At 42.6% G+C, this 25,590-nt stretch overlaps 1 protein-coding gene across 1 annotated transcript in view; it reads right to left on the bottom strand.

Annotated features, from left to right (window-relative positions):
• Positions 1-218: 218 nt before the first annotated feature.
• Positions 219-25,590, bottom strand: part of ipo11 (importin 11) — a 232,990-nt gene continuing 207,618 nt past the window's right edge. Inside the window, exon 29 of the mRNA XM_031806455.1 lies at positions 219-2,259. Within this exon, the coding sequence (XP_031662315.1) occupies positions 2,095-2,259 (165 nt within the window). The 3' untranslated portion in view covers positions 219-2,094. The remainder of the gene's footprint in view (positions 2,260-25,590) is intronic.

The following is a 25,590-nucleotide window of genomic DNA, read 5'->3' on the forward strand; positions in this document are numbered from 1 at the left end:
TGTGTCTAATCCAACTGCAAATCTCCGATGGGAAAGACTAGGATATCTTCAACGCTTCAACGTCAGGGGGCCTTAAAGTTTGGGTAGTGGCCGAAGAGGACTTGAAACGTACATGATCTGAAGGAAAACACTCATTTCAAAAAGCCTGTGGGGGTTTCTGTGGTAAAACATAAAAAAGAGCATAAAGGTTAATCGAAAAATAAGTACGTAAACATTTCAGCCATGTACTGCATTTTATTGAAGCTGTTGAAAAAAAGAACAAGGTCTTTCTATTAGAATTTAGCTAAAGACATATTTTCTACTGCTGTTGTGTTCAATGTCACCATTGCTCCCATCATTCTAATACCAGTACAGAAATCAGCTAATATATATATATATATATATATATATATATATATATATATATATATATATATATATATATAAAAAAAGCAACATTGGAAAGAAAGGATATTAGAATTAAGGTAAGGCTGAAAGCATAAGGCCTTTGTTTTGCTTGACTGCTACTGAACTCAATCACAGTGTCTATGGAACTAGGGGAAGAGAATTGGATAACACTTTATTTTACAGTCCAGTTTCCACTGTATTTACTAGGATTATTATGTGGTAACAATGGCTACTTTCTGGTACTTATTTCAAATAATTCAACACAATTTGCATCTGGCTGGTACCAAGTGGTAGTGGTGCTTGTTTGAATGAATATCAAAGAAGAGTCATTCCTAGCTTATTGTATAATTACAATGTTTATGTCAAAACCTGGACATTTATGTACCATTAAATGAAGTGCAACCGATTCTCTAGTCCACTGTCATCCCTGTGAAAAAAGTTTTCTGTCCAAAACATCACTCAAATCACACTTCAGTTTATGTATGTCCTCAATTTGATTATATGGCATTTCATACACAACCGGGAGAAGGCTCAAGTTGCCCCAAGATGCTGATCAGAGGTCAGTTTTGCTTTTCCACCCCTAATGGGTAGGATTAGAGTGGGGTTAGCTGATCCTAGATTTGTGCCTAAGAATAACTTCCATCCTGCTTCAATGTCCCAAGTTCTTTTACCGTCATGCTACAACCATGAGACGTGAAGAACCATGACATTTCAGGAAGATAAAACAAATGAAAAACAAGGTTTGTTTTTAAAGTGCTCTGACACACCTTGTGACACACCATAAAATAGCAGCAGCATTCATATAGAAATGTGGTTCAACACTTTTACAAATCACTTGTTAAAAATCGCTTTAATCTCGCAGTCAATTAATTGAATTCAGTCCGATGATATGAAAATATACACGCCCCAAAAACAGTGTCTGCATCTCTCAATAGTCCTAGTACTTGATGATCTCAGGGTGTGAGAAACAGAACAAAGAACCATGAAGAGAAATTAGCTAGCTAAACTAAAAAGTTAAATATCTTCATGCAGAGTCATCCATACTTTACATACATACATACATACAAAGTACACTTTTGCTCGCTATTCGCCTTTAAGAATAGATCTGTAAACACTGTTTGGGTCTTTCGGTCAGTGAAGCCATATTCCCATCACGCCACACACGCTTTCCCAGTAAAAAAAAAAAATCCAAGGCTCCTGCCTCTTCAGAAGGTTGTCTTTGCGTCGTATTGTTATATTCCCTCAATCCCCCATTTCTTAACATCCTCCTAAGTATTTACCCCATGCTAAAACTAGAGAAGCAGAAAAACTGTTAGAATGGAAGCTCTATTCATGTTTCTGTGTGTTTAAAAAAAAAAGGTGGTTTGTGGGTAAAGGAAGGTTCTAGGTAGGTTGTAGTTAGGGTAGGGTTTGGTAGAGAAGAGGGGGTTGTGGGTAAAGGACAAGTGAATTATGGGTAAAAGTAGACATGGTAGAGGTACATGTTGCAGTCCTCTCTTTCTTCTGTGCCCAATAGGAGGTCGAGGAGAGGAAAGGTAGGCTACGGATAAGGTACAGCCGAGATGGTTAGTAGGGGGCAGAGGTTGAGGTCTTTTCTCTCCTGTGCTCAAAGGCCTATCAGGAGAGATAGATAGTATAGGTCTGGAGATGGATGCATTGAGGTTACAGGAGGGAAAGGGTAGAGATAGGTAGAGGCTCTCCTCTCTCTCAGAGGCCCTGTAGGAACTCCTGGAGCTGCCTGACGATCTCTGTGTCCACCGTCTCCATCAGAGCCCCAAAGCCCTGGTCCCCCATCAGAGCCTGCTGGGCCTTCAGCTTCTCATACACATACTGCTGTAAGGAGACACTGTGCACTGGATCCTCCAGGGCCAACTATAGGGACACACAGAGAGAGAGACAGGCAGTTAGCAGGACGCCTAAGACAGATTCTCATAGACCTACTGCTGCAAGGTCATACATCTAGCTAGAAATTCCTCTAGCTTTAGGAGGTAGAGAGAAATGTAGGAAGTCAGCAAGACACGTAACACAAATAGGGAATGCAGCAACACGTACTGTGCACCGTGTGATCGAAGACTAGCTACAAGAGACCGAACAGGGATTGAGTGTGTGTTTGTGTGCTAACCTGGTTGCAGATGAGAGATAGTTGTGGGAGTGTGCTTCATCAGATAATCACACTAATTAGTCTACAGGGGAAATCAGAGGAAACTGAGCCAGAGAGAAATGCCACTGTGAGCTTCTTCTGAGAGGCAGGTAATGACCTTCTTGACTCCTAAGCCAACCAGTGAAGGTATACTCGCTATGGTAATTCCCTGTCATTACTGTGTAATCAAACCACCAGGGTTGAGCATGGACTTAATAGAGAGAATGTCATCAACGTTACACAATAACAATCCGAATCAGAGTGCCCTAAATCTGACACGTGTGTTATGGTTCACACTCAATGATTTCCCAGACAGAACAGTGAAAAGCAATGCTGAGGTAAATCACGATCAATATCACGCATGTAGTGAAGTGAAATTATGAGCAAGGGACCTCTAATTAAAAATATGTTTGTGGTGTGTGTGTGTGTGTCGTGGCTGAGTGAAACAGTAGCCAATTATGGAAGCTAACACATGCATAGGTGCACATTGAGTGTGGTTCCCCACACTGCGCAGGAATAGAAAAGCACCAAACACAGATGCTCTGCATACTGGGCACAACAGAGAGAACATATGATGAATAGAACAAAGGAGAGGGACAAAGAGATATAGAGTGACAGCTAAAGAGCGAGGGGTGGAGAGAGAGAAAGCCGTGCGGCTTGAGAGTAATGTAAAAAGAAACAAACAAAGGCAACAGATTAGGGGATTGGGATCGGTATTTGGGGGAACGATACGACCCCCTGCTGTTTTCACCGGCTGAGGTAAAAATTTGACACGGCGCTAAATTAATCAAACAAACACAGGGGTATTGCGATCCTCTGGAGAGAGAGGAACAGGAGAAACAGACTACTATAACTGTTCAACACGGGGTTTCAAAGAGCATAAGAGAGAGTGAGGCCGGGACGATACCAGTATCGCGATATTCGTTAGTATCGTGGTAAGGAAACAAAACAGATTTATCTTCTTCAGGAAAATAGCCCTAATGTTGGAAACAAACATCATGTTGTCATCCTGACTCACATTTATTTATTTTCCAGCCTTAAGCACACAATATTGTAAACACACAATATTTTAAAGGACCAAAGAGTTTTTTCTGCTTTGTGTTTGAATTTTTACCATGGAAGAAATATTGAGCTACTGGTATTGTCACAGATGGTCACATTGAATGTGTCTGTCCCTGCCTTTACCAAAACAAACAAATCGAAAGTGCACTGTCATTTCTTCCTGTGAACTGCATTGTTACAGGCAGTAGCAGCAGCATACAAGCCTGTTGTCGCTCCGGTACCGCTTGCTGTGCGGTAGCAGAGAACAGTCTATGACTAGGGTGGCTGGAGTCTGACAATTTATTTGACACTGTCTTGTATAGAGGTCCTGGATGGCAGGAAGCTTAGCCCCAGTGATGTACTGGGCCGTACGTACTACCCACTATAGTGTCTTGCGGTCGGAGGCCGAGCAGTTGCCATACCATGCAGTGATTGCAACCAGTCAGTATGCTCTTGATAGTGCAGCTGTAGAACTTTTTGAGGATCTGAAGACCCATGTCAAATCTTTACAGTCTCCTGAGGGGGAATAGGCTTTGTCATGCCCTCTTTACAACTGTCTTGGTGTGTTTGAACCATGATAGTTTGTTGGTGATGTGGACACCAAGGAACATGAAGCTCTCAACCTGCTCCACTACAGCCCTGTCGATGAGAGTGGGGGCGTGCTCGGTCCTCCTTTCCCTGTTAGTCCACAATCATCTCGTTTGTCTTGATCACACTGAGGGAGAGGTTGTTATCCTGGCACCACACAGCCAGGTCTCTGACCTCCTCCCTATAGGCTGTCTCATCGATATCGGTGATCAGGCCCTGTTGTGTCACCGGCAAACTTAATGATGGTGTTGGAGTTGTCCCTGACCATGCAGTCATGGGTGAATAGGGAGTACAGGAGGGGACTGAGCACACAGCCCTGAGGGGCTCCAGTGTTGAGGATCAGCGTGGCAGATGTGTTGTTACCAACTCTTACCACATAGGGGCGGCTTGTCAGGAAGTCCAGGATCCAGTTGCAGAGGGAGGTGTTTAGTCCCAGGGTCCTTAGCTTGGTGATGAGCTTTGAGGGCACTATGGTGTTGAACCCTGTGCTGTAGGCAATGAATAGCATTCTCACGTAGTTCCTTTTGTCCAGGTGGCAAAGGGCAGTGTGGAGTGCAATAGAGATTGCATCATCTGTGGATCTGCTGGGGTGGTATGCAAATTGGAGTGGGTCTAGGGTTTCTGGGATAATGGTGTTGATGTGAGCAATGACCAGCCTTTCAAAGCACTTCATGGCTACAGAGGTGAGTGCTTACGGGTCAGTAGTCATTTAGGCAGGTTACCTTAGTTTTCTTGGACACAGGGACTTTGGTGGTCTGCTTGAAACATGTTGGTATTACAGACTCAGTCAGGGACAGCTTGCCAGTTGGTCAGTGCATGCTCTGAGTACACATCCTGGTAATCAGTTTGGCCCCGCGGCCTTGTGGATTTTGACCTGTTTAAAGGTCTTACTCACATTGGTTACAGAGAGCATGATCACACAGTCGTCCAGAACAGCTGATGCTCTCATGCATGCTTCAGTGTTGCTTGTCTCGAAGCGAGCAAAGAAGTAATTTAGCTTGTTTGATAGACTCGTGTCACTGGGCAGCTCGCGGCTGTGCTTCCCTTAGTAGCCTGTAATAGTTTGCAAGCCCTACCACATCCGACGAGCATCGGACCCAGTGTAGTATGATTCAATCTTAGTCCTTTATTGACACTTTGCCTGTTTGATGGTTCGTCTGAGGGTATAGCAGGATTTCTTATAAGCGTACGGGTTAGAGACCCGCTCCTTGAAAGCGGCAGCTATAGCCTTCAGCTCGGTGCGGATGTCGCCTGTAATCCATGGCTTCTGGTTGGGGTTTGTATGTACGGTCACTGTGGGGACGACGTCATCGATGCACTTATTGGTGAAGCCAATGACTGATGTGGTGTACTCGTCAATGCCATCGGAAGAATCCCGGAACATATTCTAGACTGTGCTAGCAAAAGACTGTAGCTCAGCACCTGTGTCATCTGACCACTTCTATATTGACTTAGTCACTGGTGCATCCTGCTTTAGTTTTTGCCTATAAGAGTACCTCATGATAAGTTGTAGACCACAATATCTACCAAGAGAGTTCTCATCTATATTTTTTGTAGGCGTCTATTTACAACCACAAATGGAAGCTGGCACTAAGACCGAAAATCAACGAGCTGTATAAGGCCATAAGCAAACAAGAAAATGCTCAACCAGAAGCAGAGCTCTTAGTGGCCGGGGACTTTAATGCAAGCAAACTTAAATCCGTTTAACCTCATTTCTACCTGCATGTCATATGTGCAACAAGAGAAAAAAAAACATGGATTGAAGCCATGGATTAAAGGCAACATCCGCACCGAGCTAAAGACCAAAGCTGCCTCTTTCCTGGATACGGACCCTAATCTGGACGCTAATAAGAGATCCCGCTATGCCTTCAGACGAACCATAAAACAGACAATACGTCAATACAAGGCTAAGATTGAATCCTACTACACCAGCTCTGATGCTCGTCGGAAGTGGCAGGGCATGCAAACTATTACAGACTACAAAGGGAAACCCACCCGCGATCTGCCCAGTGAGGCGAGCCTTCCACACGGGCTAAATGCCTTTTGTGCTCGCTTTGAGGCAAGCAACACTGAAGCATGCATGAGATTACCAGCTGTTCCGGACGACTGTGTGATCACACTCTCCATAGCGTGATCACAGACGGATGACCGTGACTTGTATTCAGAGCATGCACAGACCAACTGGCAAGTGTCTTCACTGACATTTTCAACCTCTCCCTGACTGAGTCTGTAATACCAACATGTTTCAAGCAGACCACCATAGTCCCTGTGCCCAAGAAAGTGAAGGTAACCTGCCTAAATGACTACAGCCCCGTAGCACTCAAGTCGGTAGCCATGAAGTGCTTTGAAAGGCTGGTCATGGCTCACATGAACACCATCATCTCGGAAACCCTAGACCCACTCCAACTCGCATAATGTGGTGTGGTGCCAGGACAACAACCTCTACCTCAACATGAGCAAGACAAAGGAGCTGATTGTGAACTACAGGAAAAGGAGGGCCGAACACGCCCCCAGTCACATCGGCGGGGCTGTAATGGATCGGGTCGAGAGCTTCAAGTTCCTGATGTCCAAACCATCATGGTCCAAAGACAGTTGTGAAGAGGGCACGACAACACCTTTTCCCACTCAGGAGACTGAAAAGATTTGGCACGGGTCCCCAGATCTTCAAAAAGTTATACAGCTGCACCATGGAGAGCATCACCGCCTGGTATGGCAACTGCTCGGCATCCGACTGTACAGAGGGTAGTGTGTACGGCCCAGTAAGCATTTCACGGTAAGGTCTACTCCTGTTGTATTCAGCGCATGTGACAAGTTAAATTTCATTTGATTTTCCGGTGATATTACATAAATTGTTCTCAGGGCTGGGTTTTAATTGAATGTTATCACACACCAGCATGGGATTGTTAATTAATCAGAAACAACTGCAAAGTCTTTCCTTTTTGGGACTGAGATGTGCCAAGGAAATTATAGTTACATGTAATTTGCAGCATGCATGACCATGAGCAAAGTCATTGTAGCCTATAATTTCAATTCCCCTGTGAGAACCATGAGCACGTGCTGACTTGGCTTTGCTGTACATCACATCAAAGCCTGCCAGCAGCCTACCTACCAAAGGTCGCACAGTGTCCATTACAACGCAGAAAAGCACAAATCAGCCACCAATAGTTATCCGTATTACCGGAGCTTCATCTTATTCTTCTAACTATTTCTATGGTGTATTCCAGGCTGCAATTTATGGAAGACGGCAAAACTTCATGGCAAAAGATAGGCAAGCGGTTTCCATCTGAGGTGAAGTTTTCCCTAAATCAATGCTTATGACAAATCCAGCTCCAGAACCAGCCATAGAGCCAGCTGGATAATATTTTGAATACGGCGTCGTAAAAAAAGTAACACAAAGAAATGCCTGGGCACTTTAAATCAACGCCTGGACACCCGCCCGCTACCCTGAGGGAACACAACTGTTCAGTCAGTGAGAAGAGAAAAGGGTATGACAGAGGAAGGTAAAGGGGAGAAGAGGGGGGGGGGATAAGATGAAAGGAGAAATGATGGTAAGGGGAGAAAAGAGGTAAGCGGAGAGAAGAGAATGGTTGACAGATAGGCAGGAGCCTAAGGAGCACAGGGTTGTTTAGACAGAGAGAATAAGACAGAGGGAGAAAAGAAGAAGGAAGAAGAGAACGAGTGTAAGGGAAAAGAGTGAAGAGGTGAGGAGAAAGCTGCTTTCCGAGAAGCATTAACCTGTGGATACGCCACTGTTCAGTCAGAAGGAGCGGGAGAGGAGGGATGTAGAAGAGAGATGAGTGGAAGGGAGAGATGAAGGGAGAGATCAGGGAAAGAGATGAAACGTAGGGAAAGGGAAAAATGCTGGCTGTGGGTTGAGTGGCAGTAGCCTAGTGAGAAGAGGGGAGAGGCAGGGGAGAGATGAGAGGAAAAGAGAGATGAAGGGAGACGCATGTAAGGGAAAAAGAGGGAAGAGGAGAGGTTACTGGCAGAAGCCTGGTGGGTACAGATCTGTTTTATCAGCGAGAAAAGGGAGAGGAGAGAGGACAAAAGAGGGGGAAGAGGAAAGGTCCTGTAGCTGGTAGAGGCCTGGTGGGCGGAGGGCAATTGTGTCGAAGGCTCAGTGCCAACTGGCACTCTATTCACTACTTTTGACCAGAGTAGTGCACTATAGCGATTGGGGTGTCATTTGGAACATAACCTAAATATCTAATCCTGTTACCTACGCTCTCCGCAGGTACTATCTGCTGTTGATTCCGTATATAGAGAAAAACCTGACAACTTGGATGCAATTATTCTTTGCTCCAGTTTTGTTTGCAGGTTTATGGTGGCACCTGCTAGAAAATACTTGAGAAACAAACCTGTGTAATAACACCAAATCCCTGTCTGGGGGTGGATGCACAGCTTCCTGGGTAACATCATCTGTACTATGATTTAATACATGTAACTGGTGTCTTGCAATTTCCCGAACAAGTTCCTTCCTGTTTCCAGAGGACAAAAATGACGGGTACCATGGACCAATAATATACCATTTCTATGACGTACTAATGCAACAATACAAAACAGGTATGTGCGAACAGATGCAGTGAACGGACACATCAACTATCTGATGGCTGCTTTTTTTAGTTGTCTAAGAGCTCAAGTCACAAAATAAAATGGTAAGTAATACAATATGGGCCAAAAAGGTGTACGAAAATTGTGTTGTGTGATGCAAGGAACTTACTTCACAAAATAACCTTCATTATCATCACTGGTATTGACAATGGAAGGCTGCTGGTCTCTGATCCCATAAATTACATCTCTTGCTGTTGTGGCTTTGAGCAAGGCACTTAACACCCACAAAGTAAAATAATGCACTGTATAAAAACACATGTGGTCCATCAAGCCTCCATCTGGAGAGCTACTGGGTGTGCAGGCTTTTGATACAGCCCTGCTCAAACACACCAGTCAGCTTTGTCGGAATTACATAATAAGTGGGTTATCATTAAGTTTTTAAAAAATGCCACAACCTTCCCTAATTCCCCTGATAACCAGGTGGAAGGGGATAGAAAAGGACTAACAGAGCTGTCTGACATCTTTCAGTCAAAGGTAGGCTAAAACAAATGTCATTTTGTAGGCTGTAATAACCTCATATTTTACTTGTCGGCCAACAGTGATTCATAGGCATACAATACAACTACCGGTAGGCTACATCAATTAAATAGGGTGGAGAACTTTCAGGAGAACATAAAAGTTTATTCAATTGCAACAAATTGCCTACATCAAGAAACCGTTAGATTAATGTGCATACTTCTCCATTTACAGTGGTATAATTATGTCCGAAAACAACATCAAATGCCTACCTCAAAACACCCGTTTGAACGAGGTTTACCAAACACAGATGGAGAGCCCAGCTCCCCTGTGCATGTTGCCGTCTTCTCTGCCCACGGTAACGAGCGCTGATTTTAGTGGACGCTGTTGTCTTGCATAAACTAATTTGTGCTGTACTGTAGACAATCCTCCCTGATTGGAGATCCAGCCATTCCACAAACACGACCACACTGGTCCTGCTCTATTCTGGACTGGGCCTCTCAGGTCATATTACACATCTGAAAAGATTTGAAAAGTATTACACCAATTCAACTAAGCCTATCAGCTGGCTGTGTCCATTACCATACAGCTAAGGGCCAGTCTTTTCACATTGACACTCTAGTCCTGGAGAGCTGCAATGTGTGCAGACTGGTGTTTCCGCCCTGCACTTGACCTAAGTTCACAGTGAGTCACTGGAGCCAAGCCAAGGAAACACAAAAGTCTGTGGTCTAATGGAAATGGCATTTCAGTCTCTCTTCACACGACACTACACTTAGCCCAATTAAAGTCTGCCTCTCTGGTCCCAATGACAACATTACTCAGCACATTTAAATTACTCCCATTGATACACCAATTTTTACTGTCATATTTAATAAGGCAGTCATTAAGACTATATGAGGGTGCTTAAAAAGTTGACAGGACACATTTACCTTGGGGAAAAAGTAATTGGAGTGTGTGTGTGTGTGTGTGTTTAGAGGTAAAACGCTGTTGCCCTCTGATCGATACAGAGGGAATGTCTAACTGGCCTGTCTAGACCAGGTCAATAACCCAACATGAAAGGGACAATCCTTAGTTGAAACAATGACGAGATGTCCCCGCCTCTGTATTGGTAAAATGCTGAGGGATGGGCCTGGAGAAATGTAACCCTCAAATTCAAAGCTAGAGCTACTGTATGGATGCAAGGACAATCCAAGATATTAAAAGTGTAGTTCTAAGCACGTTTTGAGGCTATCCAATGTTTGTTTACATTTACAATGTTAAGAAATATTGGCCATTTTCCCCCCTTCAATTTTGGGTTCTGATGGGGTACGATAGTTGAACTACGTTCCTGAGGCATTCTTCCCAAATCAATGACTATACCTCATTAATCCAAAAGTCCAAAAATGGATGTGCAGTAGCAATCCCGGATTGCCCTTTCAAGTATGAGACTGTAAATCTGATCAAACGTCATCACACACTTTACCTCACACAGACACAAGAGGTTGTGGAACCATCTTAGAGGTAATAATTAAGGTTAAACTACTCACAATAATATTCATTATAACAATTCTGAAATTCAGAGTTGATATTATTTACTAACACGCACATAAGAGGACACATTTTCCCTGTAAACTGCAGGCAGGTATGATAAATGGGAGACCGCTTCGGCAGTGACAGGTGGTTATTGAAACAGCACTAATGAGTGTTATCTGTATTCATAATGATCTTCATTACACTAGTCAGTAGAGCTGCTAAAACAACAGGAGATGGGCTGGGGTTACCTTGGAGCTCCAACTGAGGACGGGAGGAATATAAGCTTTTCGGACCGTAGGAAAGCCATGTGTGTGCATAGATGCTGTCATGAAAATGCAAGCAGGCACGCACAAACAGTCACACATGCACGCACAGTCCCTGTACCCCCTCACTGCTAACGAGACGCCATTAGCAGTGAACTCTGGGTCAATTAGTGACCCGGGTCTCGCTGTTGAGCGCGGGATGCAAGGGCCTGCCTGGGAGCCCAGGTGTCTGAGAGGAAAACAAGTTACTGTATTGACTAATCACTGATACAGGAATAGGGATGTGTGAGGTGTGTGTGTACGTGTTTCTGCATATTTTGAAAGAGAGCGAGGAGAGAAAAGATAGTCAGAAGAAAGGAAAGACTGGGGGCAGAGACATGCGTATGATGAGAAGAACTATGAGCGAGAGAGATGGAGAGAGATGGAGGGAAAACTGCTGAAAGATGGACAATGAGAGTAAAAACAGACATTTCCCTGTCTCTCTCCTGTGTGTGATGTATTGACTAGGTTCATGATCCCTAAGCTCGTCAGAGGATTAAGCCTTAATTATAGTAATTTCCACACTAAATGAAGCAGTACAAATTAAATTGCCTTGAACAGCATTGGGCGAAAGGGCGTAATTAGTTATAGCACACAAACCCGCACGCACACCCCCCCAAAAACACCAATCAGAGCACACCAACTGTCCAACTTAACCCTGCGGATGATTTCTGTTATTTTACTGAGGGCATAAGTAAACAAACTAAACAAAGCCACATCAACACAGAGGGCAATGTGTGTGTGCGTGCATAGGGCAGCAGGTAGCCTAGCGGTTAAAAGCGTTGGGCCAGCGAACAGAAAGGTCGCTGTTTCGAATCCCCGAGCCAACTAGGTGAAAAACCTGTTGATGTGCCCTCAAGACACTTAACCATAATTGCTTCTGTAAGTCGCTCTGGATAAGAGTGCCTGCTAAATTACTCAAATGTGAAAATGCATTGGGAAAATTGCACATAGGCTACCTCAGATCAACTTCAAATAGCTATCAAATATTGTACTATGTAACTATCTATTTAATTGAAGGACTATGGTGTGCCTGTGCTTAATATCTGGTGAATGTGAAGCCACAAACACAGATACTAATCAAAAGATTAGCCTCCTCTGTTCTTTTGACCCAGTAGCAGTGTTGGCTGGAGCTCTTGGGAGGCATCGGGGGGGTATAACAGCAGCTCTAAGAGATCAATAAGCCCAAAGGGACCTGCCTCTGTGAATTACTCTGTATGTGTGTGGGTGTGTGTGTGTCCTGTGAGATGCCCAGGAGCTGCTGATTGAAGACAGGAGTGAGACAAGCCATCAGGGGAGATGAGAGTAGAGGGGAAAAAAAATCAGTTTTATTGTGTTCTCCAGAGATGAAAGAGAGGCTTTATAAACGACCACAGTAAATAGCTGATGTGGCAAGCAATCATAGGACTGATTGATGGCATGGACTGAGGAAACACAGCTGAGCATGTAGGTGAGGAATTGTGTGTGTGTGTGTGCGTGCGTGCATGCATGCATATGTCTGTCTCAGATAAGGATAACTCACAGGCGGAATCAATAACAGAATGATGTCATCCGCACCATTGGTCTTCGGGTGCCTTTATTTTTTATTACTGGTGACACACATCTTCAGTCAATTCACTACTGTGATTGTCTGCATTGGGTCTGTCTGTTGCTAGCAAATGGCCAGTCCATTTTTTTTTTGTGTACAGCCAGTAGAGTGGAAATGAGACCGAGTCAGCCTCTAGCTACAAGGTTCAACAATGGAACACCACGGTTCCAATTAAATTTCCGCAGTAGTACAAACTTCAGTGAGATCAAAAAAAGAAGAAGACGAAGTAAAAAGCAGGAGATGAGCATTGTGTCCTTCCATTTCCAATCACCAGACTGTGGAGTGACTGACTCTGAACAAGCCAGAAAGAACCATCTGACCAAGAGACCAATCATGCCACTCAATTATCACACTCAGCTTTGAGGCCTCCGGCCGGCACACACCAATCAATCCATGTATCAATGCATCAAAGAAAGCTTTCACAAACAACTCCACCAATCAATCCATGTATCAATGCATGAAAAATAAATGGAACTGACAAGCTAGCACGCACGCACGAACACACGTATGTACACAAATCCACCAATTGATTGATGTATCAATGGCCATAAGTGCCAGGAAACAGAACAGTCCGATCCATGTCATCAGATAAGTGGTTCCTCATCGGACACCTGTCTGGGTGGTTCAATAGTTGCTTCCCCTCCATCAACTATGATTTATAAAATAAATCCAGATAACATTACTTCAGCTCCGGGCCACTTTCTTCATATCGCTCTACAGCAGGGTGCCACAACTGGTGGCTGGTGTTTTATTGCCCCCCCCCCCCCCCCCAAAATGTATCATTGTTTGGGGGGACATAAGTCTAAAAACACCAGGAAATCAGCTCCAAATTATTACATTTTGGAAATATGTTCCCAAGTATTCCCCACGCATAATAAAGATTCTTTGTCCTTTGACAAATCAACTGTAAATTTCGGTGTTCCTCAAGGTTCCGTTTTAGGACCACTAATTGTTTTCACTATATATTTTACCTCTTGGGGATCTCATTCAAAAACGTAATGTTAACTTTCACTGCTATGCGGATGACACACAGCTGTACATTTCAATGAAACATGGTGAAGCCCCAAAATTGCCTTCGCTAGAAGTTTGTTTCAGACATAAGGAAGTGGATGGCTGCAAACGTTCTACTTTTAAACTCGGACAAAACAGAGATGCTTGTTCTAGGTCCCAAGAAACAAAGAGATCTTCTGTTGAATCTGACAATTAAGCTTAATGGTTGAACAGTCATCTCAAATAAAACTGAAGGACCTCGGCGTTATTCTGGACCCTGATCTCTCTTTTGACGAACATATCAAGACTGTTTCAAGGACAGCTTTTTTCCATCTACGTAACATTGCAAAAATCAGAAACTTTCGTCCAAAAATGATGCAGAAAAATGTATCCATGCTATTGTTACTTCTAGGTTAGACTACCGCAATGCTCTACTTTCCGGCTACCCGGATAAAGCACTGAATAAACTTCAGTTAGTGCTAAATACAGCTGCTAGAATCCTGACTAGATCCCAAAAATTTGATCATATTACTCCAGTGCTAGCCTCACTACACTGGCTTCCTGGCCAGGGCTGATTTGAAGGTTTTACTGCTAACCTACAAAGCATTACATGGGCTTGCTCCTACCTATCTCTCTGATTTGGTCCTGCCGTACATACCTACACGTATACGCTACGGTCACAAGACGCAGGCCTCCTAATTGTCCCTAGAATTTCTAAGCAAACAGCTGGAGGCAGGGATTTCTCCTATAGAGCTCCATTTTTATGGAATGGTCTGCCTACCCATGTGAGAGACGCAAACTCGGTCTCAACCTTTAAGTCTTTACTGAAGACTCATCTCTTCAGTGGGTCATATGATTGAGTGTAGTCTGGCCCAGGAGTGTGAAGGTGAACGGAAAGGCTCTGGAGCAACGAACCGCCCTTGCTGTCTCTGCCTGGCCGGTTCCCCTCTTTCCACTGGGATTCTCTGCCTCTAACCCTATTACAGGGGCTGAGTCACTGGCTTACTGGTGCTCTTTCATGCCGTCCCTAGGAGGGGTGCATCACTTGAGTGGGTTGAGTCACTGATGTGATCTTCCTGTCTGGGTTGGCGCCCCCCCTTGGGTTGTGCCGTGGCGGAGATCTTTGTGGGCTATACTCGGCCTCGTCTCAGGATGGTAAGTTGGTGGTTGAAGGTATCCCTCTAGTGGTGTGGGGGCTGTGCTTTGGCAAAGTGGGTGGGGTTATATCCTTCCTGTTTGGCCCTGCCCGGGGGTATCATCAGATGGGGCCACAGTGTCTCCTGACCCCTCCTGTCTCAACCTCCAGTATTTATGCTGCAGTAGTTTATGTGTCGGGGAGCTAGGGTCAGTTTGTTATATCTGGAGTACTTCTCCTGTCTTATCCGGTGTCCTGTATGAATTTAAGTATGCCCTCTCTAATTCTCTCTTTCTTTCTCGCTCTCTCGGAGGACCTGAGCCCTAGGACCATGCCTCAGGACTACCTTTCTAGGGAGTTTTTCTTAGCCACCGTGCTTCTACACCTGCATTCCTTGCTGTTTGGGGTTTTAGGCTGGGTTTCTGTACAGCACTTTGAGATATCAGCTGATGTACGAAGGGCTATAATAAATACATTTGATTTGATTTAAAGAAACGTGATCATATACAAATTAAATTATTACGTTTTAGTCAAATATTATATCTGTTTGGGCTTCTTGCGGTCAATTTGAAGTCCACAAATGATTTGTAATTATGTTCCGGCCCCCCAATAATTCACTCAAATTAATCTAGTTGATGATCCCTGCTTCACAGAGTGGCTGGTGATTCAGTACCACATGATCGTCTCTGACTATCTAGCGTTTCTTCTGCCTCCGGGGGCTTGTGTCCATGCAAACATATTCAGTACGTGTGAATAGTCGGATCAGCAGAGGTGATGTTAAGAACACGTCTACAAACCCATTTCATAACCTACTAATCTTTTTTTTGCTTTAGCAGGTTACGAGGAAAAACAAACATTCAACAACAATGTCAATGTATTAGGAAAGCTAAACTAGTTATATCGCCCTATTAAAGAGTTAAGAGGAATCTTCAGTATGAGCGAGTCAGTCAGAAAAAAAACCTACAAAAAGGCTATTGTGTCTGACTGGATGTGAGAAGCCCCAAATAGTCCTGTTCCTCTGGTCTCCTGGTGATGTAACATGCTGCACCATTTCCCTCAGACATTTTATCTGGAGCCCCAATTAAATCCCCCACTGCATTCCCCACCAGCCTCCATAAATCAAACAACGCCATTAAAGCAGCTAAAATAAACTACTTAAAAATCCCAAACACACGCAAACAGTCGACCACAGCACAGACTGTGACAAATTCCAGGCAGGCAGAACAGTCCAATGCCCATGGTACGGTGGCGTCGTGTCTCTGACTGATTAAATTATGACAGGCTAGTTTATCAAATCGATTACCTAATGTTTGATTGATTACGCGATTGAATTAAACCATGCAACAATTCACTCGTTAATAACCTGGGGTACCACTGAAGAGTGTTTATAGAGCTGCTGTCTTCCGGATAAACTCTTAAAAGATCTGAGGATCTTTTATATCAATAGCAGTCAATAATTAATCATCACCTTATACAGTCTCATCTGAACATCGTCAAATTCTTGGTTTTATGAACCCTGGCTAACAAGTTGAATCAGCAATACAAAAATGGGCAAAATTATTTATTCACTAAATAATCACACAGAATTACATATACACAGGATGGATCATACATCGATTACTAATCATGTCATAAAAAGCCCAGAGCGGCGAAACCGATATGACGAATTGTTACACAAAGAAAGGGGGTTGGTTTTGAATGAAAGAGTGGGAAGACTGAGGGACAAATGGAATTGGGTCTAAATCAGACCTTGAGAAGCTATGCTATCATAAATACAGAATCTTATGCATTTTAATAATCGCCCAGAAAAGAAAAATACAAGATATATATTTACACTGAGCTGCGCTTCGATAGATGGGTTGAAGATGGAAGACTGGTTTGCACAGCAGATATTGCCCTTGTCCTTTGAAGAATCTTTCTGGTCGTAGTGTGGATACGTTGTACCCTTTCCTTCTTATTAGGAGATGGTCTGTCCTTTCCTTTCCTAGGCCACGTACATTTACAGCTGCAGCTAAACGTACGACTTCTCGGATGTATCACTTCTTCAGTGAATAAAAGTTCAAAGTTCATACCATTTTGCCATTATCAGTTCACGCTGTATTCTGGCTGGTCTAGTAGAAATTCAGAATTCCAGCATGGTGATCGTCACCTCCACGTGATCTGGTCTCATGTAAATTTAGTTACGTAGAGTGGATATTCAACCATTTGCAAACCACAGCTCAAGTTGGCGTTTGCTTAGTCTGAGGTGAATTGGGTCACTGGGGATTTATACTGGGGAAGAGAAGGGCGTGATTCATCCCTCTCCAACCAATATCTTCACTTGGGCATGGCCACTGAGTGTGCATAAAATGACTTATAAAAACAATTCTCATTTAGAAGGCTAAAATTACATTGCATTTTTCACAAAAAGTTCGATATCTAAACATATAAATTGCACAACAATTCCATTTGAATCTGAATGTGTAGACTTTCCAAGATACAATTTATGTCGTCCTATCATCAGACATAATGTCCCAGACAACAACTGATCTGACATCGTATTCTTTAACCTCTCGGGGCTAGGGGGCAGAATTTTTACTTTTGGATAAATAGCGTGCCCAATTTCAACTTCCTGCTACTCATGCCAAGAATATAAGATATGCATATTATTCATAGATTTGGATAGAAAACACTCTGAAGTTTCTAAAACTGTTTGAATCATGTCTGTGGAGTATAACAGAACTTATGTAGCAGGCAAAACCCAGAGGACTAAATGTTCAGATTTTTTTTTGTTGCCTCTCTCTGTTCACTATATTGTCTTTGCCATTGGATATTTAATAGGAACCAATTTTCAGTTCCTACCGCTTTCACACGATGTCGCCAGTTTTTGGAATATGGTTGAGGTTTTGCGCAAGACGTGAAAAGCAGAGCTGGTTTCTTTTCGTTCATGTATCAAATACAGATTGCCCGTCTACAATTTGATCGATTATTAACGTTTAAAAATACCTAACGCTGTATTACAAAAGTATTTTGAAATATTTTGGCAAAGTTTATAGGCAACTTTTGAAATATTTTGTAGTGACGTTGTGTTTTTGTAAGCAGTTTTTTTCTGGATCAAACGCGCTTTATAAATGGACATTTTCGATATATATGGACGGAATTAATCGTGCAAAAGGACCAATTGTGATGTTTATGGGACATATTGGAGTGCCAACAAAAGAAGCTCGTCAAAGGTAATGCACGTTTTATATTTTATTTCAGCGTTTTGTGTAGCGCCTGCAGGGTTGAAATATGCTAACCCCTTTGTTTACTGCTGGTGCAGATGGTGCAGGCTATCAGATATTAGCTTCTTATGCTTTCGCCAAAAAGCATTTAAAAAATCTGACATGTTGGCTGGATTCACAACGAGTGTAGCTTTAATTGAGTATCTTACATGTGTGATTTAATGAACGTTTGAATTTTATAGTATTTTATTTGAATCTGGCGCTCTGCATTCTCCATGGCAATTGGCCAGTTGAGACATTTGCGTCCCGCCTATCCCTAACTAGTTTTAAGTACCAACAGACACTGTCAACTGGTTGGATTACAGAAATATAATTCCATTCCCCAACCTTTTGATGTTAATGTATTGCAGTCTCTCTGTGGTAACAGAGGATTTTCAAGTCAATTCTATAGAGTGGAGAGACTTTTGGTATTTATGGGGTGGGGGTCATAAACCAGTGGGGGGGAAGAGAAAGGGAGTTTTATGACCCTCACGCAACAGGGCAAAGTCATGACAGTGGGAAGAGACAAAGCATCTGGGTTCAAAGCCCAGTTTATTTATTTCATTTTGAACATTTGAGAGACTTGCTATCCCTCACTACCTGTGCAGTAATGTACAAGAGAGAATATGCAAATCCGTAAAAAAATAAAAATAATTGTGACCAAATGTTCAGTCTCGCTGTTTCTCGTTTGCATTAAAATAAATCAATAGCTCCTTCAGAAAGTTTCGAGGTCTGTCTTGGACTGGGGAAGTAGTGAGACAACACTTACGAGCACCAGACCAGACTCCAAACAGCCGAAGTAATTGATATTGACTTTGCCCTAAAACATGGTACAGATTAGAGTATCAGAGCCACCAATTTCCTGGCCCCTTTTTCTTTCTACCTTCTTATCCTCTTGGGACTGTTTTCATGGTTTCGATTTTTTGAGCCTGAAGGTGTTCTGGAAATCGTCGACCCTGCCAGACAACATCAAAGTGGGCCTGTTCGTCTCTGTAGTGGAGAGCGTTCTACTGTATGGACGTGAGTTGTAGACACGGTGCAAGATATTGCAACTGGATGGTTTTGGCATTAGAACACCATACAACTATGATTCTTTATGAAACAATTCTAAAGTTAAAGTAATTACATGTACAAGGCCTGTTGTTCATGATTTATAGATGACTACAGGTTCTCAGACGGTTAGAAATGTATGTAATGGGGAAATGGAGGTGAACGGGGGAGGGTCATGCTTTTAACATTTCAGTCAAGGGATGTGTGTCTGATGCCGCCCCTCATCTCTGATTCTCCTCTGGGCACGCAATATCAAGTGCGTCTATAGGCTTTAAGAGTGGGAATCAATTATCCATAGTATATAGGCCTAGGCTATACGAAGTTCATGCTCGGAGAAGCACAGGGCAAAGCTATATTTCTAAGAAAAAAACCGTCCTTCCCGAGTTTTTAACTGACAGCTTTGTGGTGCTGAAACTTGAAGAGGCAGCTGGAGCACAATCAATCAGAGACGGACAGCGCCTGGTTCTGAAAGTAGGCTAATTCAGGCTAAATCGAGTAGGCATTACTCATTTTAACAGTCTTTATTTGAATTAGAATTTTCTAACAACAAGAGGGCTTTGTGTTGGCGCCTATTTCTTCCTATTTACGAAATAAGATTAATTTATAGACTGCTATCCATAGATTATCTGGGCCAATTCCTCTACCCACTCTTTAAATACCCGTGTCAGTGAAGGACTTGGTGTGTTAAGTTAAAACCAGGGCTCAAAATGAGGGGGTATGGGAGGGTATGCCATACATTTTGTTATAGAAAATGGCAAAAAGCATTGGCCTACCCCTTGTTAGCTAAAGACTTAAGAAAATAAAACAGACCTGATTAAATAAAGCGATCTATAAATGGTGCTTTAGTCCGTGACGCTTTATGCTAGAAACTGCTGTAAAATACCCAGGAAAGACGTGACTCCGATGCATTATGGGGATATATTTGGTTAGTCTCTATGACATTCAGACGTTGAGCTACAACCTACAACTTTCTGTAAACTCAGACAGCTTTTAAGGAAATACTTGTTACCACCTTTCTCCTTGGGTTAAGCCATGGAAGAGTAGCCGGCAGTTAAAGCTGAAATGTTTCTGCGTCAGGCCAACTCTGTTTGGGATGGAAAGGTAGGCCTAACTTTTGAAAGTACCATGCTTAGATTCATAATGACGTCACATATTTAATTATTTGCAAATCAGGCAAATCACATCAGACACACTGATGTGGCATTGGAGAATTATGATAAGATTAATGCATAGGCCTCTCTCTCTGTCCATTCTTAGCTTGTAATTTCGGTGGTAAATATTCTGATACGTAAAGATTGCATGAAATCTGTTTATAAAAGGCTACTTTTTCATTGGAACCTCAAAGACGATGATAGGTTCCTTCAATAATTAGTTTTAAAGGACATCTATTCACCACTACCCTTGTCCGCGGTGGTCTACGAACCGACAACCTTCTAGCATCAAAATTGCCATGTTGCCATGCAATGCTTATACAATAGAGAACAGTTTCTAAAACAGCATATCAAAGGCTCTGGTCTGTCCTAGGAGTGAGGGTAAATGGTGGAATGTTTTTTGCTATCCTCTTTGTTTTATACAGGGGAGGGTCGGGTTGAGTGAAAGTACACTATCGTTCAAAAGTTTGGGGTCACATACAAATGTCCTTGTTTTTGAAAGAAAATTAAAAAACATTGTCCATAAAAATAACATCAAATTGATAAGAAATACAGTGTAGACATTGTTAATGTTGTAAATGACTATTGTAGCTAGAAACAGCAATTCTTTTGATGGACTATCTACATAGGTGTACAGAGGCCCATTATCAGCAACCATCACTCCCGTGTTCCAATGACACATTGTGTTAGCTAATCCATCATTTTAAAAGGCTAATTAATCATTAGAAAACCCTTTGCAATTAGGTTAGTATAGCTGAAAACTTTTGCACTAATTAAAGAAGCAATAAAACTGGCCTTCTTTAGACTAGTTGAGTATTTGGAGCATCAGCATTTGTGGGTTCGATTACAGGCTCAAAATGGCCAGAAACAAATAACTTTCTTCTGACACTTGTCAGTCTATTCTTGTTCTGAGAAATGAAGGCTATTCCATGTGAGAAATTGCCAAGAAACTGAAGATCTCGTACAACGCTGTGTACTACACCCTTCACAGAAGAGCACAAATTGGCTCTAACCAGAATAGAAAGAAGAGTGTGAGGCCCCGGTGCACAACTGAGCAAGAGGACAAGTATATTAGAGTGTCTAGTTTGAGAAACTGACACCTCACAAGTCCTCAACTGGCAGCTTCATTAAATAGTACCCGCAAAACACCACTCTCAACGTCAACAGTGAAGAGGCGACTCTGGGATGCTGGCCTTCTAGGTAGAGTTGCAAAGAAAAAGCCATATCTCAGACTGGACAATAAAAATAAAAGATTATGATGGGCAAAAGAACACAGACACTGTACAGAGGAACTCTGCCCAGAAAGTCAGCATCCCGGAGTCGCCTCTTCACTGTTGACGTTGAGACTGGTGTTTTTTAAGTGACCCCAAACTTTTGTATGGAAGTATATATTTTGCTGAATTGAGGGCCACCCATTTTCATTTTTAGAGAGGTCCCATTTACTCCAAGTACCCCTTATTATCAATAATGTACAGCCTCTAATAAATAGTTGATATGCTATATAAACAAATTATGATTTTTATCAACTATCATCCTTCCGCTGAGACTAATGCCGTTTCCAAGACAACTGGAAACATGAAAAAGTAATGAGATCCGACTGGGGAAAAAACTGTCATCTGAACTTTCTAGAGCTCTGACTTTCCGACCTGAAGACCACAGACGTCATGATTTGAGTTCCCAGTTGAAAGCACTATCTTGAAAGCACAACGACCATCAGATGCAGGTACCATCAGGTCAGTAAAAATAAACAAGTAAATGCTACCACCCATTCCTACAGAACAGTTTTTATTAGGTTAATGTCCATTTGAGCGGTAGAACGTGCTTTTTGTCTGCGAAATTGATCTGGACTCAGAAAAGGTTGGTGACCACTGAACTAATGGCTTGTATGCAAAGCTTAAAATGAAGCATTAAACCAACATGAAACCCACAGAGCTCTCTGCGCTCTACTGTTAAACAGTAAATTCACACCACTGGCTGCCAGTCAGAGTGATGCAAATCCAACTTGGCAGGAGTGTCATATAGATCATGGATGTGTTATGTCACATGTTTAAATAATTGATAATGGAAAGAGAGAGATTCACACCACTAATTTCCTCCAACCCCATTGCAGTCCCTTCTCCGTTTCTCTCTCCCTCTTTCTCTGAAAGATACAGTCATTATTTGATCGCGCCTCCTAGGCCATTAGCTTCACCCATCTGTCACTCTCTGTAAAGTATCTCATGCAGGAAGGAATGAGAGTTAAACTTGATTTGAGACAATAGACACTGACAAACGCTTTTATTGCATTGTTTTTTTTATGTCTTTAATGTCTTTGCACCAACAAGCACTTCAGGGTCATATTTCAAACCGAGAATTTCAAAGCCTGAAAGCTCTTTTCCAAAAAACAAGTGGGAAAATATCAATATAATCTGCTGCAGTTTAAAAATGGATGTTTTTGTGTCACAGAAATACAGCCCTCATATTTTATTTCCATATTACCAAAAACGTCCATGTTAATGTTTTCCCTTGTATGGAGGTCACTGGTACAACAAACATGATTAATACATGTAACCAGGGTTTCTAGCTTTCGCCTCCGGACAAATAACACGAAATACCAATGGTTAAACATTGAAAAATGACCGTGCTACTTTTATTCAGTCGGTCAGTGTCTTTTGCTGGTCTGAGGTCCCCCTTCTGTCTAGTCAATAATACATTCCTTCCTCCACACGTTCCCAGCTATCAGTTAATCTTACACAGGGTCTGAAAATGTTGGACTGATACGGATCTCTCCAGAATCTCTCAGTCCCTCTACTTCCTTTGCATGATCATGAGGAAGTGCTGTGGACTTATGGGAGGGCAGGCCGTCAATGCTAGGATATCGATTCTACAAGGCCTAATAGCGTGAAATGCCCTTTCTCATTCTCACTTCAGTGGTGGAAGGATGGATTCTCTTAGCATCGTCCTTTCTCTCTCCTCAGAGAGAGATGGCAATCCCTCAAGTCAACGGCAGACTTTAATGCCTACACACGTTCATTTTTACTCTCCCAAACACACACACAATGTACTATTTATAAACAGCACTTGAGTGAAAGCAGAGAATTCATATAAAGATCGATCAATTCTGTCGAAGGGTGAAACAGCGGTATCTCATGGATATATTTCCAGCATAAAATCGGAAAAAAAGTTACGTTGATATCTCTGCCAGCTGGCACTCAATTTATATGTACATGACATTGCATTAAGTGGGTGGGACAGATTGCGGCACCTGATGTAGTGTGTTTTATTCACAAATCTCTGAGGCGACTGAGACAGCAGGTCTTCCTGCTCCACAGAGATCTCCCAGATCCCTCTACACCCTGTTGCAATGCATGAAGCAAATTAAGATGCTGTTGTCACAGTTCCTTTGCACAGATCTGCATCGATAACCCATTTGTAAAAAGCCTCACAGTTCATATGGACGCTGGGTTGTTTTGTCTTGCTTCATTACGACAGTCACAAACTTCTCCGGAATGCTCAGTCACTATGGTGGAGTCAGTTAGAGCTTCTAACTATGGTATGATGCTATCCAACTCTTCCACAATGTGTCAAGGCTGAGCTGCATCTGTAGCTAGTGGTGTAGAAGTGCAAACTTCAGCACAGAAATCTTTAACTTCTTTGAAAAGGTTCAGTTCACCTTTGTCCGTTAATTTATACCCTCAGACTTCACTGTCACTGAGGCCCCTGCTAACTTAGATATATAAAATAAATTGTCGATAGCGCTTTCAAAAAGTTTGGCTATCTTTTCTGGACTGGTGAGAAATCCTTTAGAGTACTAGGATGCACTCTTTGAACAATGAGAAAGTCCCAGAAAATTCTCTTCAGGATTCAGCCACCCTCTGTGCTGATGGAACTTCTGCCGCAATGTATAATTTCTCCAAGTTTTAACTAGAGGACTTCTCAGCTGCTGCTGATCACTTCAAACAAAGTCTTAAAAACCCAGCCACTTCAGGCCGATGGTGCAGCTCACTTTGGTGTGACAGTCCATCCACTGTTTGCTTGCTTACACAGCATCTGTTCTGTTAATTCACCCCTTTCAGTCTCCGGTCTCCTTTCTGCTCTTAGAATAGGCTCTAAATCACGTGTCAAACTCATTCCCCGGAAGGCCAGTGGGTTTTCACTCCTACCTTGTACTTGATTGATGAATCCAGATCACTAATTAGTAAGGAACTCCCACCACCTGCATGTATAGGTCCTAATAAAAAAACTTTTAAAAAACTAAGCCAGCAGTCACTAGGCCCTCCATGGAATGAGTTTGACACCCCTGCTCTAAATTATATTAATGGGATGCTTTACATCCAGAGGAAAGTGTTCAGAGAACACTAAGCTCCAGGAATCTCTTATTAGACCAACTCGACATTGCCAGCATGAAAGTGGGAAGCTACACAGGTGATCTTGAACTATGCTTACTCAGGACCAAATCACCGGTAGTGCTTTAATTGATCAATTATCTGTTCCGGGATCAATGACAAATCGGTCAAATAACCATGATGTAACTGGATTGACGAGCCCTGAACGTGACCCAGCAAGTTCATGTGCATAATCAGGACAGGAGGTGAACTCATCATTTAGGATGCTGCATTCTGTAAGTGGGCCCATCACCAGGACAAGATGACATCTTGAGCTGAAATGGCCTACGTGCTGTGTTGGTAGACTACATAGAAGTAGTCAAACAAATTCAATTAATTTTGGATCGATTACAAGAGCCATCAGCGTCGGGTCATTACTTGAAACCAGACAATTTACCCCCACCAGGGATCCAATGAATCCATCAGACTGAAGACATTTAAGACATTATGTCTGGCTACTCACCGATCCGCACAGTAGGAGTATTAAATACAGAGACGGCATATAAATCACATACACAACGGGCACATTACATACTACAGTAAGTGGGCTAAATGACTATGCTGGCGTCCGCCGGAGAGGCTGCATTATAATTTATTACCTGCTGGCTCGTTAAGACAAGCACAATGCTACTCCCTTCACCTTCGTTAAGATGCTCCGCTGTTCTAATTAGGCTGTGTGGGACCAGATAAGAGAGAAACTAACACGGAATATGAACACTAATGATGAATGTTTACATACATCAGAGTCTAGGGACTATTCCTCTGACGTAAATAAGAAGGAATGCAAACAAATGCAGACCCACATTGCAAAAGAACCAACCCCCTCTGAATTAGGGAAGGGAGTTTTTGAATACTAAAATCACTATTGGTAATTTGATGACTTCCAGGTCTTGAAAACGTCTGCATTCCGACTTTTACTAGAGCAGGAGAAGTACGGTAAAAGCTGTACTTCCATCCAGCACAAGTCTACAGTATCCATTGCCTCAGGTGTATTTCAACAGCAAATGTTCAAGTATTTCCAACTTGCCTTAAA

The sequence above is a fragment of the Oncorhynchus kisutch genome, linkage group LG3, assembly GCF_002021735.2.
Source record: "Oncorhynchus kisutch isolate 150728-3 linkage group LG3, Okis_V2, whole genome shotgun sequence".
Lineage (NCBI taxonomy): Eukaryota > Metazoa > Chordata > Actinopteri > Salmoniformes > Salmonidae > Oncorhynchus > Oncorhynchus kisutch.